This window comes from Nylanderia fulva, unplaced genomic scaffold (genome assembly GCF_048542155.1).
Source record: "Nylanderia fulva isolate GAGA-0341 unplaced genomic scaffold, ASM4854215v1 Scaffold35, whole genome shotgun sequence".
In the NCBI taxonomy this organism is placed as follows: Eukaryota; Metazoa; Arthropoda; class Insecta; order Hymenoptera; family Formicidae; genus Nylanderia; species Nylanderia fulva.
In genome coordinates this window covers 1695051-1712030 of record NW_028190422.1, presented here as the reverse complement: position 1 = coordinate 1712030, position 16980 = coordinate 1695051, and the positions used below count along the sequence as shown (strand labels likewise).

General features: G+C 27.9%; 1 protein-coding gene across 5 annotated transcripts; it reads right to left on the bottom strand.

Annotated features, from left to right (window-relative positions):
- Nucleotides 1–65: 65 nt before the first annotated feature.
- Nucleotides 66–16936, bottom strand: LOC114934934 (uncharacterized). 5 transcript variants are annotated; one of them, XM_085485178.1, is made up of 28 exons: nucleotides 16839–16936; nucleotides 16296–16496; nucleotides 15754–15954; nucleotides 15210–15524; nucleotides 14783–14983; nucleotides 14246–14446; nucleotides 13702–14016; nucleotides 13275–13475; nucleotides 12738–12938; nucleotides 12191–12391; nucleotides 11649–11849; nucleotides 11108–11419; nucleotides 10788–10880; nucleotides 10244–10558; nucleotides 9825–10028; nucleotides 9345–9530; nucleotides 8535–8684; nucleotides 8000–8314; nucleotides 7585–7785; nucleotides 7161–7355; nucleotides 6376–6489; nucleotides 5718–5915; nucleotides 5306–5497; nucleotides 4849–5076; nucleotides 4268–4474; nucleotides 3801–3938; nucleotides 3467–3655; nucleotides 66–2937 (listed from the first exon to the last, which is right to left on the bottom strand). In XM_085485178.1, the coding sequence occupies exons 1-28, from the start codon at nucleotides 16934–16936 to the stop codon at nucleotides 2085–2087; spliced, it is 6426 nt and encodes a 2141-aa protein (XP_085341304.1). In that variant the 3' UTR covers nucleotides 66–2084. The 5 variants fall into 5 exon arrangements, with proteins under 5 accessions (XP_085341304.1, XP_085341305.1, XP_085341306.1 ...); XM_085485179.1 differs by lacking the exon at nucleotides 6376–6489; XM_085485180.1 differs by lacking the exon at nucleotides 13702–14016.
- Nucleotides 16937–16980: the final 44 nt, after the last annotated feature.

Below are 16980 nucleotides of genomic sequence, written 5' to 3'. Positions count from 1 at the left end.
CAGAAATCCACCATTATCGATGTCAGGATCCGCTACTGTACATATATCATTATCTTATCACACAATTAACGTTATATGCCGATCATTTATTCATAAATATATTAAAAATACAAAATACAATCTAATTACTATTAATAATTGAACATTTGAAAAGTCGCTAGTGATAAATTAAGCAGAAACAAAATATCAAAAATCGACCCAACTAGCCAAAGAACATATATTTATTTAAAAACACATAACGTTTCGACCATATGGTTGTAGTCCTTATTAAATATAATATTTATTAGTAGATGTGCAGCCAAATTAACGGTAAAGTAATTTATAGTTAAACTACATTTAAATTAGATGTAACATAAATTTGAGTTTGTCAAAACAGTTGTAAAACAGAAAACAATCCTATAATGATTCGTCAAAAACCATTTGGCTGCACCTTTACTATAATGAATATTACACTTGATAAGGACCGCAACCATATGACCGAAATGTTGTGTGTTTTTAAATAAATATATGTTCTTTAACTAGTTGGGTCGATTTTTAATACTTTGTTCCTAATTACTATTAATATATAATCTAATTACTATTTGTAATCTAAAATTGTTCACACATGTACAATAGTTATTATTATAAATTAAAACATATAACAATCGAGCAAAATAAAATCAAGCAAATATAAATCATTAAGAATTATATTTTGCTGGATTGTTATATGTTTTAATGCAAAAAAAATCTACAAATTTAGTAAATTAATTATGGTTAGCATAAATTAATTATTAAAATATTATGTGTTTGTATACTAATTAAATATATGTATGTATAAATATTTCATTCAGGTTTTAAAATATTAATTGTCTTAAATGCTTCTTGAGCTTAATTATATTTATAATTTAATACTTATTAAATAAAAACATGTAACAATCGAACGAAATATAATTCTTAAGAATCAACACATAATATTTTAATAATTAATTTAGCTAACCATAATAAATTTATATGATTTGTAGATATTTTTACTTTAAATATATATGTAGCATACCCTCAAAGATATTCCTTTAATTTAGACTCAAATATTTTAATACAAAATAATTATTTATTAATATAATAAAAGCATATCTTTCATAAAATAAAACCATATAAAATTATAGCCACAAAAAAAATAAAAATAAAAAATCGCGATAGATTCTTCAATTGCATAAAAATGATCGATGTAGAGCAGTGTAACGCCTAAGTTTGTAGCACTACAAGTTATTACGAAAATTTATACATGCGGAACCATCACGGGCGCCCACTTATAAATCGTCCAATCCAAATATGATTACAAAATAAAACTTAGCAAAGTCCGAGATATTACGTATGTTGGGAGTTCTAAATGCAAGTTTGTATAACCGTACAAAACAATGCGCTGATGAGTTTCATTGAACGTACGCTAAACAAAACATTATCTCCTGCAAAATCATCGATCATTTTTAGTACAATGCAAAAATTTCATTACACGTTTAGATCAGTGCAACCTGATTGTAAATAAAATGCAAAGTAGCTTTTAATGCGAAATTAAAAGTTCTATTCTTTTTTTTTATTAATTATAAAAATTATCTCTTGAACCGAAAGCTAGATAAATAATGATCCTACAATTTAATTAAAAGCAATAAAAAGCGATTCGACATATTTTAAAAATCTGTAAAGTAATTTCAATTATTTGTATTCTAAAGTTATTGTAATATTAATTTACAGTTGAAAATATATACAGAAAGAGAATATTTAATTCTTAAGTAGTAATTGTTATGTTAGATGCAATAAAATAACTTTACCAATATTATTCCCTTAAGAACAATTATGTATAATCCTTATACATACATAATTGTTTTTAAGGGAAATTCTGTATATATTCCCAAAAATATAAATATTGCAATAACTTTAAAATATAAACAATCGAAATTTTTTTACAGATTTTTAAAAATGTTGAAGCGCATTCTTACTGCTTCAAAATAATAAATTGTAGATTGTAAGATCATTATGTATTTATAGCTTCCAGTTTAAGAGATAATTTTTATAACTAATAAAAAAGAATAGGATTTGTCTTTAGAATACTAATAATCCTCCTGTCTACAATCATTTTTATATACGATATCATCTTTTATCAAATTTTGTTTCATAATATCGATCTCATTCTGAGTGTACGATTGTCCTATACTTTTTCCCTTTTCTATAATAGATTTTTCTAAAACACTTTCTCTTAAAGGTTCGTAGGGAATAATTTTAATATTAATATTTTCTTTGATGAAAGTATTATTTACTGTATTTATAATTCCGTTTAGTTCTGTACTACGAATGGAAGCGTCATCACTCAGCTCAACTTTAAAAACTGCCAATAAAGTAATCTGCCGATCTCTGTATAGTTGTTGAAAAGTTTTCACATAGTCTATTACAACTATCGAATTCTCTGCTCTCAAATTCTCTAAGACAACAAAGTTCGGATACAGTGATGAGAAATCGTTATCTCTTCTACGAAGCTTTTTCTTTATAATGTCCACTGTGTATGATTTTTCGATATTAGTATCACGAATAAGAGCCACGACTTTTAAAAGAGGTGATTCTTGTTGAAGATAATCCGTCAAGACGTCTAAAACTTGATGATGATCGAGAATTTGTATCTTTAAATTAGCGGAAGACGAAAGATTCGTTATGTTATTGCGCTGATCATTCTGATATGGATGCCTAATTTTCCAAGAAAAATACAATATAAATAAAAATAGGTACCAGCACAAACAACAACATATAATTTTTGACATGCGAGCTCTCGAAGACTGAGAATGCTGCAAAGATTCCATATCCGGATAAATACGTTGTTTTGGCGTCCAATTTCGCTGAGGGAATGATTGCTCATTGGAAGGATTATCGATTGCTGAAGATTCTGCCATGATATTGGATTTAGTAACTTGTCTGCAAAAAAACCACCAAAATTATTAATAAAATGCCAAGTTAAATTGATATATATTTATACTCCACTGTGTTCATATATGTTTTTCCAATCGATACGTGAACGCGGGAAAAGATACTTGATCAATTTCATTTGTGCTCTACTTTTTTAGTTTAGTTAATCACACGTTCTTGAATCATTGCGTTACATTAAATAAAAGGAACGTCTAAATATTTTATTGTAAATAAAAAATTTTTTTGTATAATATTGTAGATATAGTGATAATTATAAATTTATTATTCTTTAATTTAATAAGTAATAATATAGATTGCATTTTTATTGTTAATAATTAGTTAATAATTAGATTGCATAAAAATTATTTTAATTGTGTAAATATTATTATGGAAAATTTAATAATTTAAAATAATAATGTAGTGTAAATCTAAATAATTGTTTAGAATTTATAATAAAAATAATTAAATTCATATATACAGGCAAATAAATTTAATATAAATATTAAATTTTCATTTATAATTTAAAAAAATAGATTACTCATTATGATCTTTCTCTTGTTCCTGTTGAAGGGAACACAAATGTTGAGTCCCCGAAGTAGAAGCTTGTGGTGTCTCAAAAGAAGTAGATGCTTTACTTGAGTGTCGAGGCGATGATTTGTCATCGGATTTAGTTGCATCAGTAATCAACAGGGAAGACTCTGTCGAAATTTCAGATGTGGAAGGTTGTCTATGAAAAAAGATACAGAAATTTGTTAACAATAAGACATGTTATGTTGATATATATTTTATTCGTATATCTGTGTTGCAAATATAAAATATATTCCAAAGAAGATAATCAAAAGAGAAAAGAGGAGAGCAAATATTAGTAATACTTCTCGTGCGTAGAAGCTTGCGATGTTTCTGAAGATGTAGCCATTCTTTTCGAGATTTGAGATTGTGAGTCGGACTTTAAAGAATCATTTATAAGCTTATTCTTCTGACTATCGGAAATATACCAGTAATCGATGAATCTGAAAAAAAAAACACAAATATCTGTTAATAAGATGTTTTAATAAACATTTATCTTTTATTTTCTTAATATCGTATTAATATATCATACATTGATATGTATTTGAAAGATTGCCTAAGGAAAAAATACAGATATCTGTTAATATTACATGTCGCTTTATCAAACGTTTACTTTTTATTGCATTCATATTTATTCTATGAATCGAAACATGTATTCGTGAAAATATGAACACAATTAAATAAAATTTTTTAAATTTAAATATTGAATTTTCTCATACTGTACAATATTAAATTAAAAATTTAAAGTATTTATAATCAAAACAATTATTACTTATACTTGTCGTGCACTTTTATAGCTTTTCGTTCCTGTTGCAATATATCCAAATTTTGTGAAGCCGACGTAGAAACTTGCAGTGTTTCCGAAGATGTAGCCATTCTTTTCGAGATTCGAGATTGTGAGTCCTCATCGGACTTGGAAAAAGCACCCGTAGGCTCATTCGAAAACTCCTCCGGAATAAACGATAGATCGTTAGAGGATCTGAGACGAAAACACAGATATTTGTTAATATGATGTTTCACTAAACGTTTATCTTTTAACAACCTTGTTTATCTTTTATTTCATTAATACCGTATTAATATAGCATTGATATGTTTTGTACACACGTGGATACTTAGTGTATACATTCGATCTAGACTTAATTGAAACACAAAAGTGTCATGGTGTATACGTTGCATAATAAGATATTAAGTTTAAAATAATTTTAATAAAAAATAAATAATCTTTCACAAGATGTTTCGATTTCACGTTTAATCTGCCGTAAGTATTCCAACTCATAAAGAGGATTTAAGGTTGCTTTAAAAATGATAGGTGGTGGTTTCACTTGTCTAAAAGTGATAGGTTGTGATACGAACTCCAAAATAGATTTACTCGGTGTGCGCCGAGACGGTAATTTTTCATCGGAAGTGAACGAATATCCAAAACTAGCAATATCTAAATTTTGTGAATCTGACGTAGAAGCTTGCGATGTTTCCGAAGTTGTAGCCATTCTTTTCGAGATTTTAATCTGTGATTCCTCATTAGACATCGAAGAAACTTCTGTTTTCAAAGGCTCTGCCGTAATATCGAATTTGGAAGCTTGCCTAAAAAAAAGAATACAGATATGTATTAAAATTACATGTTGCCTTATCAAACGTTTACTTTATATTGCATTTATATTTGTTCTATGAATCGAAACATGTATTCGTGAAAATATGAACACAATTAAATAAAATTATTTGAATTATTTAAATTATTTAAATATTAAATTCCTCCTACTATATTATATTAAATTTACAATATATATAATCAAAGCCAATATTATAGTAATACTTCTCGTGATCTGTTTTAGTTTCTTGTTCCTGTTGCAATGTACCCAAATCTTGTGAATCCTCTGTAGAAGCTTGCTGTGTTTCCGAAGATATCGTTATTCTTTTCGAGATTTCAGTCTGTGATTCCTCATCAGATTTCGAAGAATCTTCTGTTTTTGAAAGTTCTGCCATAACATCAGTTTTGAAAGATTGTCTGAGAAAAGAATACAAATATTTGATAATATTACATGTTGTTTTAATAGACGTTTATATCTTATTGCATATTTATTTTGTGAATCAAAACATGTAATCGTGAAAATATAAACGCAAATATATAAAATTTTCTTAATTAAAATTAATTTTCTCATACAACGCAATATTAAATTTAAAATATTTATAATCAAAACATATATTAATAACATATCTTCTATTACTTTTCGTGAACTTTTTCAGTATCTTGTTCCTGTTGCAATGTATCCAAATTTTGTGAATCCGACGTAGACGCTTGCGGTGTTTTTGAAGATGTAGCCATTCTTTTCGAGATTCGAGATTGTGAATCTTCATCGGATTTCGAAGAATCAACCATAGGCTCATTTTTCGGTACTGCCATAACATCGATTTTGGACGGTTGTCTGTCAAAAAAAAACGATCTGTTAATCTTACATGTTACTTTGACAAGCGTTTATTTTACGTGCATAGCTGTTCTGTGATTCGAAACACGTATTCGTGAAAAGATTTGTACTTGTTTAATTTTATTGAAAAATCTAATTTATATACTAACTATTCTCACTTTAACCGATACATTGAATCACACATAAACGAGAACAATTATACAAAAAAAATTAATAGTCAATATTTGTATAAAAATTGTCTTAATTGTGTAAGTATTATTATCAAAAATTATAATTTTCAAAAATTTGGAATATTAATACAGTGTTAATCTAAATTTATTTTATAATTTATTTTATAAGTAATTAAATATGTATTATTACAAGTCAAATCAAATTTTGTTAATGTTTCGAGTATTATAATTAGATATTAAATTTAAAAAAATATTTTCTCTAATCTTAAAATAAATAATAATACCTGTACCTCATTAATAATGTTGCGACTAATTCTTTTTTTATGGTTTTCTTTTCCTGTATAAACTCATGTTCTAGCATTTTAATAAATAAATCTCGTGATTGTTGCATTAAACTCATTAATCTATAGTAATTGTAATTACAAAAATATCTTTAGTATAAAAATATAATTTTCAATAATAAAAAAATAATATAAAATTAAATAATTAAAATTTTACAATAACAATTTAAAGGCTTTTATATATAAATATAAATTCGAAACAAATGGACTTTGAGAGCTTAACGCAGATATTTGTGCGTTGAGTAGCGAAAATTAATTTTATGATTTATAATTATGCATAGAGCACGAAATTTGCCCTGTGCACAATTATATAGGCAAGAGAAAAATATCGGATCGAAATGTAACTAGCTTACTGTTAGTGGTAAGTGGTAAGAGCAATCGATCGACAAGTGAAAGACTCAGATTCGATTCCCAATTTAGCGAATTTAGACCGATATTTTTCTCGCCTACATCTTTTAAAAGATCAGAGAGAAACATAACAATAAAAAAACTCGAATTGAGATTTATTCCTAAATAAACGTATTAGTACATGTCAAGCAAATTTCGTGCCCTGTGCACAATTATAAAGCATAGCAAAAAATTAATTTTCGCTATCCAACGCACAAACATCTGCGTTCTCATAGCCTGTTTATTTCAAATTTAAATAAAATTTTATTAATAAAAATATTGAATTTTCTTGTACAATGCAATATAAAATTTAAAGTATTTATAATCAAAAAATATATTAATAATACCTCTCTATCTGTTCTTGTTCCGGCCGTAATTTATCCCAATTTATACAATCTTGTAAATACGACGGAGAAGCTTGCGGTGTTTTCAAATATGTACCTATCTTTCTTTCTAAGATTCGAGATTGTGAGCCTTTATCGGACTTCGAAGAAACTTCTGTTTTCGAAGGCTCTGCCATAATATCGGATTTGGAAAGTTGCCTAAGAAAAGAATACAGATATCTGTTAATATTACATGTCGCTTTATCAAACGTTTACTTTTTATTGCATTCATATTTGTTCTATGAATCAAAACATATATTCGTGAAAATATGAATACAAGTAAATAAACCTTTTTAAATTTAAATATTGAATTTTCTCATATTATACAATAATATTATATTTAAAATATAAAGTATTTATAATCAAAGAGAGCAAATATTAGTTATACTTCTCGTGCTCTTTTTTAGTTTCTTGCTCCTGTTGCAATGTAACTAAATTTTGTGAATTCGACGTAGAAGCTTGCGGTGTTTCCGAAGATGTAGCCATTCTTTTCGAGATTCGAGATTGTGAGTCTTCATCGGACTTCGAAAAATCATTCGTAGGCTCATTCAAAGTCTCCTTCTGAATATCGGATACATCGTCGGAGAATCTGAGAAGAAAACACAGATATCTGTTAATATGATATTTTAATGAATGTTTTATTTCATTAATACTGTATTGATATATCATACATTGATATGTTTTGTACACACGTAGACACTTAGTGTATACATTCGATCTAGACCTAAACACAAAAGTGTCGTGGTGTATACGCTGCATAAGATATTAAATTTAACAGAATTTTAATCAAAAATAAATAACACCTTTCATAAGGTGTCTCGATGTTAGGTATGAATGGCCGTAAGCATTCCAACTTCCGAAGACTAAAAATGGTAGGTTGTGATGCTAACTCGAAAATAGTTCTACTCGGTGTGCGTCGAGGCGGTGATTTTTCATCGGAAGTGGAGGAATATCCAAAATTAAGAGTATCCAAATTTTGTGAATCCGACGCAGAAGCTTGCGATGTTTCCGAAGCTGTAGCCATTCTTTTCGAGATTTCAATCTGTGATCCCTCATTAGACTTCGAAGAAACTTCTGTTTTCGAAAATTCTGCCGTAATATCGGTTTTGGAAGGTTGCCTGAGAAAAGAATACAGATATCTATTAATATTACATGTTGCTTTATCAAACGTTTACTTTTTATTGCATTCATATTTGTTCTATAAATCGAAACATGTATTGGTGAAAATATGAACACAAGTAAATAAAATTTTTTAAATTTAAATATTGAATTTTTTCATACTATATAATAGTATTTAAAATTTAAAGTATTTATAATTAAAGCAAATATTAGTTATACTTTTCGTGCTCTTTTTTAGTTTCTTGTTCCTGTTGCAATGTATCCAAATTTTGTAAATCCGACGTAAAAGCTTGCAATGTTTCCTCATCAGACTTCGCAGAATCTTCTGTCTTCAAAGACTCTGCCATAATATCGTATTTAGAAGATTGCCTGAGAGAAGAATACACTGTTAATGTCCTCAAGTGAGGACCGGTGCTCGGCACGTATTGATAGTATATAATTAACACGTGTAGCTTTGTTTAAACTCTCTATTTAAGTAACGAACACGACGTATAACTTTGTCCGTGCATGTAGCGAGAAAAACTAGACTCTGATTAAAGCGCCACCTTTTTGACGCTCACAAAAAGTAATTTGACATAAAAGTAAATGTTACACATCTCTTATAGAAATTTATCACTAGTAACGTCAATTTATCACTTACTTTGAGTAATCACTTATTTCGAGTACTTAAATTACTGTATATCAGTATTTTAAGTTCTCAAAATAAGTGATTAATTGACGTTACTAGTGATAAAATTCTACAAGGGATATAAATATGAAAATAATTGATATAAATTGAGAATATAAAACAAAGTACGTATATATTATTAAATATCTATTGCACGAACATACATATATCTGATAATATTAGGTTGCTTTAACAAACGCTTATATCGTACTGTATCGATGTATTTCTATGAATTGAAACGAATTGTATTCGTAAAAATATAAACTCGAAAAAATCAAATGTTTTAATTAAAATATTAAATTTTCTCGTACTATATATTAAATTTGAAGTATTTATAATCAAAGCATATATATTAATAATACTTCTCATGATCTGTTTCAGTATCTTGATCCTGGTGCAATTTATCCAAATTTTCCTCTGTAAGAGTGTCCAGTGTTTCCGAAGATGTAGCCATTCTTTTCGAGATTCCAGTCTGTGATTCCTCATCAGACGTCGAAAAATCTTCTGTTTTCGAAGGGTCTGCCATGATATCGGCTTTGGAAGATTGTCTGAGAAGATTACAGATATCTTTTAATATTACATGTTGCTTCAACCCAGTGAGAAATGATGGTCGAATCGATAACGATTCGACTAATCATTTCTCACCGGGAACAAAGGTTTATATCATATTGCACTCAGATTTGTTCTATAAATCAAAACATGTATTCGTGAAAATAAGAACACGAATAAATAAAATTTTTTAAATTTAAATTGAATTTTGTCATACTATACAATAATATTGAATTTAAAATTTAAAATATTTATAATCAAAAAGAAGAGAGGAGAGTAAATATTAGTAATACTTCTCGTGCTCTATTTTAGTTTCTTGTTCCTGTTGCAATGTATCCAAATTTTGTGAATCAAACGTAGAAGCTTGCGGTGTTTCCGAAAATGTAGCCATTCTCTTCGAGATTCGAACTTGTGAGTCTTTACCGGACTTTGAAGAATTATCTGTAGGTTTATTCAAAACTTCCTTCCGCATAAGGGATTTGCATAGTTTGTCACATCTGTTAATATGATTTTAATAAATGTTTTAATAAATGTTTATCTTTTATTTGATTTATACCGTATTGATATATCATACATTGATGTTTTGTACACACGTAGACACTTAGTACATACATTCGATCTAGACTCAATTTATGCACAAAAGTGTCGTAATGTATACGTTGCATAATAAGATATTAAGTTCAAAATAAATTTAATCAAAAATAAATAACACCTTTCAGAATTTGTCCGCATATCATATAAAATCTGCAATGCATAATTTCTCAAACCCTGAGGAAGTTGAATAAATTGTGGTGTTGACTCCAAAATAGATTTATTGGGTGTGTGCCGTGGCGGTAATTTTTCATTGGACGTGGATGTATATCCAAAATTAGGAATATCCAAATTTTGTGATTCTGACGTAGAAGCTTGCAATGTTTGCGAAGATATAGTCATTCTTTTCAAGATTTCAATTTGTGATTCCACATCAGACTTCGAAGAAACTTCTGTTTTCGAAGGCTCTGCCGTAATATCGGTTTTGGAAGGTTGCCTGAGAAAAAAATACAGATATCTATTATAATTACATGTTGCCTTTACAAACGTTTACTTTTTATTGCATTTTTATTTGTTCTATAAATCGAAACATGTATTCGTAAAAATATGAACACGATTAAATAAAATAATTTAAATTTAAATATTGAGTTTTCTCATATTATACAATAATATTATATTTAAAATATAAAGTATTTATAATCAAAGAGAGCAAATATTAGTTATACTTCTCGTGCTCTTTTTTAGTTTCTTGCTCCTGTTGCAATGTAGCTAAATTTTGTGAATTCGACTTCTGCATAAAAGATACAACATTGGCGAATCTGAGACGAAAATACAGATATCTGTTAATTTGATGTTTTAATAAACGTTTACCTTTTATTTCATTAATACGTATTGATATATCATACATTAATATGTTTTGTACACACGTGGACACTTAGTACATACATTCAATCTAGATTCAATCTATGCACAAAAGTGTCGTAATGTATACGTTGCGTAATAAGATATTAAGTTCAAAATAATTTTAATCAAAAATAAATAACACCTTTCACAATTTCTCCGCAATTTATATATAATCTCCCATAAGTTTTCCAAATCCTCAGGATTTTTAATAGATTGAGGTGTTAACTCCAAAATAGATTTATTGGGTGTGTGTTGAAGCGGTGATTTTTTATCGGACGTGGATGTATATACAAAATTAGAAATATCCAAATTTTGTGATTCTGACGTAGAATCTTGCGGTGTTTCCGAAGATATAATCATTCTTTTCAAGATTTCAATTTGTGATTCCACATCAGACTTCGAAGAAACTTCTGTTTTCGAAAGCTCTGCCGTAATATCAGTTTTGGAAAGTTGCCTAAGAAAAGAATACAGATATCTATTAATATTACATGTTGCTTTATTAAACATTTACTTCTTATTGCATTTATATTTGTTTTATAAATCGAAACAGGTATTCGTAAAAATATGAACACAATTAAATAAAATTATTTAAATTTAAATATTGAGTTTTCTCATATTATACAATAATATTATATTTAAAATATAAAGTATTTATAATCATAGAGAGCAAATATTAGTTATACTTTTCGTGTTCTTTTTTAGTTTCTTGCTCCTGTTGCAATGTAGCTAAATTTTGTAAATTCGACGTAGAAGCTTGCGGTGTTTCCGAAGATGTAACCATTCTTTTCGAGATTCGAGATTGTGAGTCTTCATCAGACTGCGAAGAATTGTCCGTAGAGTCATTCGAACACTCCTCCGGAGTAAAAGATAGATCGTCGAAGAATCTGAAAAGAAAACACAGATATCTATTAATGTGATGTTTTAATAAACGTTTATCTTTTATTTTATTAATATCGTATTGATATATCATACATTGATATGTATTTGGAAGGTTGCCTAAAAAAAGAATATACATATCTATTATAATTACATGTTGCCTTTACAAACGTTTACTTTTTATTGCATTTATATTTGTTCTATAAATCGAAACATGTATTCGTAAAAATATGAACACAATTAAATAAAATTATTTAAATTTAAATATTGAGTTTTCTCATATTATACAATAATATTATATTTAAAATATAAAGTATTTATAATCAAAGAGAGCAAATATTAGTTATACTTCTCGTGTTCTTTTTTAGTTTCTTGCTCCTGTTGCAATGTAGCTAAATTTTGTGAATTCGACGTAGAAGTTTGCGGTGTTTCCAAAGATGTAGCCATTTTTTTCGAGATTCGAGATTGTAAGTCTTCATCGGACTGCGAAGAGTTGTCCGTAGAGTCATTCGAACACTCCTCCGGAGTAAAAGATAGATCGTCGAAGAATCTGAAAAGAAAACACAGATATCTATTAATGTGATGTTTTAATAAACGTTTATCTTTTATTTTATTAATATCGTATTGATATATCATACATTGATATGTATTTGGAAGGTTGCCTAAAAAAAGAATATATATATCTTATATAATTACATGTTGCCTTTACAAACGTTTACTTTTTATTGCATTTTTATTTGTTCTATAAATCGAAACATGTATTCGTAAAAATATGAACATAATTAAATAAAATTATTTAAATTTAAATATTGAGTTTTCTCATATTAAACAATAATATTATAATATATTTAAAATATAAAGTATTTATAATCAAAGAGAGCAAATATTAGTTATACTTCTCGTGCTCTTTTTTAGTTTCTTGCTCCTGTTGCAATGTAGCTAAATTTTGTGAATTCGACGTAGAAGTTTGCGGTGTTTCCAAAGATGTAGCCATTCTTTTCCAGATTCGAGATTGTAAGTCTTCATCGGACTGCAAAGAATTGTCCGTAGAGTTATTCGAACACTCTTCCGGAGTAAAAGATAGATCGTAGGAGAATCTGAAAAGAAAACACAGATATCTATTATTGTGATGTTTTAATAAACGTTTATCTTTTATTTTATTAATATCGTGTTGATATATCATACATTGATACGTATTTGGAAGGTTGCCTAAAAAAAGAATACAGATATCTGTTAATATTACATGTTGCCTTTACAAACGTTTACTTTTTATTGCATTTATATTTGTTATATGATTCGAAACATGTATTCGTGAAAATACACACGCAAATATATAAAATTTTTTAAATTAAAATTAATTTTCTCATACAACGCAATATTAAATTTAAAATATTTATAATCAAAACATTTATTAATAATATATTTTCTATTACTTTTCGTGAATTTTTTCAGTATCTTGTTCCTGTTGCAATGTATCCAAATTTTGTGAATCCGACGTAGACGCTTGCGGTGTTTTTGAAGATATAGCCATTCTTTTCGAGATTCGAGATTGTGAGTCTTCATCGGACTTGAAAGAATCATTCGTAGGCTCATTCGAAGATTCCTCCGGAGTAAAAGATAGATCGTCGGAGAATCTGAAAAGAAAACACAAATATATGTTAATATTGTTTTAATAAACGTTTATTTTTTATTTTATTAATATCGTATTGATATATCATACATTGATATGTTTTGTACACACGTGGACACTTAGTACATACATTCGATCTAGACTCAATTTATGCACAAAAGTGTCGTGGTGTATACGATGCATAATAAGATATTAAGTTCAAAATAATTTTAATCAAAAATAAATAACACCTTTCAGAATTTGTCTGCATGTCACATAAAATTTGCAATGCAAAATTTTTCAAATTTTTAGAAAATTGAATAGATTGTGGTGTTAACTCCAAAATAGATTTATAGGATGTGTGCCGTGGCGGTAATTTTTTATCGGACGTGGATGTATATCCAAAATTAGGAATATTTAAATTTTGTGATTCTGACGTAGAATCTTGCGGTGTTTGCGAAGATATAGTCATTCTTTTCAAGATTTCAATTTGTGATTCCACATCAGACTTCGAAGAAACTTCTGGTTTCGAAGGCTCTGCCGTAATATCCGTTTTGGAAGGTTGCCTGAGAAAAGAATACAGATATCTATTAATATTACATGTTGCTTTATTAAACATTTACTACTTATTGCATTCATATTTGTTCTATAAATCGAAACATGTATTCGTAAAAATATGAACACAATTAAATAAAATTATTTAAATTTAAATATTGAGTTTACTCATATTATACAATAATATTATATTTAAAATATAAAGTGTTTATAATCAAAGAAAGCAAATATTAGTTATACTTCTCGTGCTCTTTTTTAGTTTCTTGCTCCTGTTGCAATGTAGCTAAATTTTGTGAATTCGACGTAGAAGTTTGCGGTGTTTGCAAAGATGTAGCCATTCTTTTCCAGATTCGAGATTGTAAGTCTTCATCGGACTGCAAAGAATTGTCCGTAGAGTTATTCGAACACTCTTCCGGAGTAAAAGATAGATCGTAGGAGAATCTGAAAAGAAAACACAGATATCTATTATTGTGATGTTTTAATAAACGTTTATCTTTTATTTTATTAATATCGTATTGATATATCATACATTGATACGTATTTGGAAGGTTGCCTAAAAAAAGAATACAGATATCTGTTAATATTACATGTTGCCTTTACAAACGTTTACTTTTTATTGCATTTATATTTGTTATATGATTCGAAACATGTATTCGTGAAAATACACACGCAAATATATAAAATTTTTTAAATTAAAATTAATTTTCTCATACAACGCAATATTAAATTTAAAATATTTATAATCAAAACATATATTAATAATATATTTTCTATTACTTTTCGTGAATTTTTTCAGTATCTTGTTCCTGTTGCAATGTATCCAAATTTTGTGAATCCGACGTAGACGCTTGCGGTGTTTTTGAAGATATAGCCATTCTTTTGGAGATTCGAGATTGTGAGTTTTCATCGGACTTGAAAGAATCATTCGTAGGCTCATTCGAAGATTCCTCCGGAGTAAAGGATAGATCGTCGGAGAATCTGAAAAGAAAACACAAATATATGTTAATATTGTTTTAATAAACGTTTAACTTTTATTTTATTAATATCGTATTGATATATCATACATTGATATGTTTTGTACACACGTGGACACTTAGTACATACATTCGATCTAGACTCAATTTATGCACAAAAGTGTCGTGCTGTATACGATGCATAATAAGATATTAAGTTCAAAATAATTTTAATCAAAAATAAATAACACCTTTCAGAATTTGTCTGCATGTCACATAAAATTTGCAATGCAAAATTTTTCAAATCTTTAGAAGATTGAATAGATTGTGGTGTTAACTCCAAAATAGATTTATAGGATGTGTGCCGTGGCGGTAATTTTTTATCGGACGTGGATGTATATCCAAAATTAGGAATATTTAAATTTTGTGATTCTGACGTAGAATCTTGCGGTGTTTGCGAAGATATAGTCATTCTTTTCAAGATTTCAATTTGTGATTCCACATCAGACTTCGAAGAAACTTCTGGTTTCGAAGGCTCTGCCGTAATATCCGTTTTGGAAGGTTGCCTGAGAAAAGAATACAGATATCTATTAATATTACATGTTGCTTTATTAAACATTTACTACTTATTGCATTCATATTTGTTCTATAAATCGAAACATGTATTCGTAAAAATATGAACACAATTAAATAAAATTATTTAAATTTAAATATTGAGTTTACTCATATTATACAATAATATTATATTTAAAATATAAAGTGTTTATAATCAAAGAAAGCAAATATTAGTTATACTTCTCGTGCTCTTTTTTAGATTCTTGCTCCTGTTGCAATTTATCTAAATTTTGTGAATTCGACGTAGAAGTTAGCGGTGTTTCCAAAGATGTAGCCATTCTTTTCGAGATTCGAGATTGTGAGTCTTCATCGGACTGCGAAGAATTGTCCGTAGAGTCATTCGAACACTCCTTCGGAGTAAAGGATAGATCGTCGGAGAATCTGAAAAGAAAACACAGATATCTATTAATGTAATGTTTTAATAAACGTTTATCTTTTATTTTATTAATATCGTATTGATATATCATACATTGATATGTATTTGGAAGGTTGCCTAAAAAAAGAATATACATATCTATTATAATTACATGTTGCCTTTACAAACGTTTACTTTTTATTGCATTTATATTTGTTCTATAAATCGAAACATGTATTCGTAAAAATATGAACACAATTAAATAAAATTATTTAAATTTAAATATTGAGTTTTCTCATATTATACAATAATATTATATTTAAAATATAAAGTATTTATAATCAAAGAGAGCAAATATTAGTTATACTTCTCGTGTTCTTTTTTAGTTTCTTGCTCCTGTTGCAATGTAGCTAAATTTTGTGAATTCGACGTAGAAGTTTGCGGTGTTTCCAAAGATGTAGCCATTCTTTTCGAGATTCGAGATTGTGAGTCTTCATCGGACTGCGAAGAATTGTCCGTAGAGTCATTCGAACACTCTTCCGGAGTAAAGGATAGATCGTCGGAGAATCTGAAAAGAAAACACAGATATTTATTAATGTGATGTTTTAATAAACGTTTATCTTTTATTTTATTAATATCGTATTGATATATCATACATTGATATGTATTTGGAAGGTTGCCTAAAAAAAGAATATACATATCTTATATAATTACATGTTGCCTTTACAAACGTTTACTTTTGTTGCATTTTTATTTGTTCTATAAATCGAAACATGTATTCGTGAAAAATATGAACACAATGTAAATAAAATTATTTAAATTTAAATATTAAGTTTTTCTATATTATACAATAATATTATATTTAAAATATAAAGTATTTATAATCAAAGAGAGCAAATATTAGTTATACTTCTCGTGCTCTTTTTTAGTTTCTTGCTCCTGTTGCAATGTAGCTAAATTTTGTGAATTCGACGTAGAAGTTTGCGGTGTTTCCAAAGATGTAGCCATTCTTTTCGAGATTCGAGATTGTGAGTCTTCATCGGACTGCGAAG

Coding starts and splice junctions, on each gene's coding strand:
- LOC114934934 (XM_085485178.1), bottom strand. CDS start 16,936: ATGGCTACATCTTTGGAAACACCGCAAACTTCTACGTCGAATTCACAA. Junction 14,984..15,209: donor ATGCAGACAAATTCTGAAAG/GTGTTATTTATT, acceptor TTTTCTTTTCAG/ATTCTCCGACGATCTATCCT. Junction 11,850..12,190: donor ACTAAAAAAGAACACGAGAA/GTATAACTAATA, acceptor TTTTCTTTTCAG/ATTCTTCGACGATCTATCTT.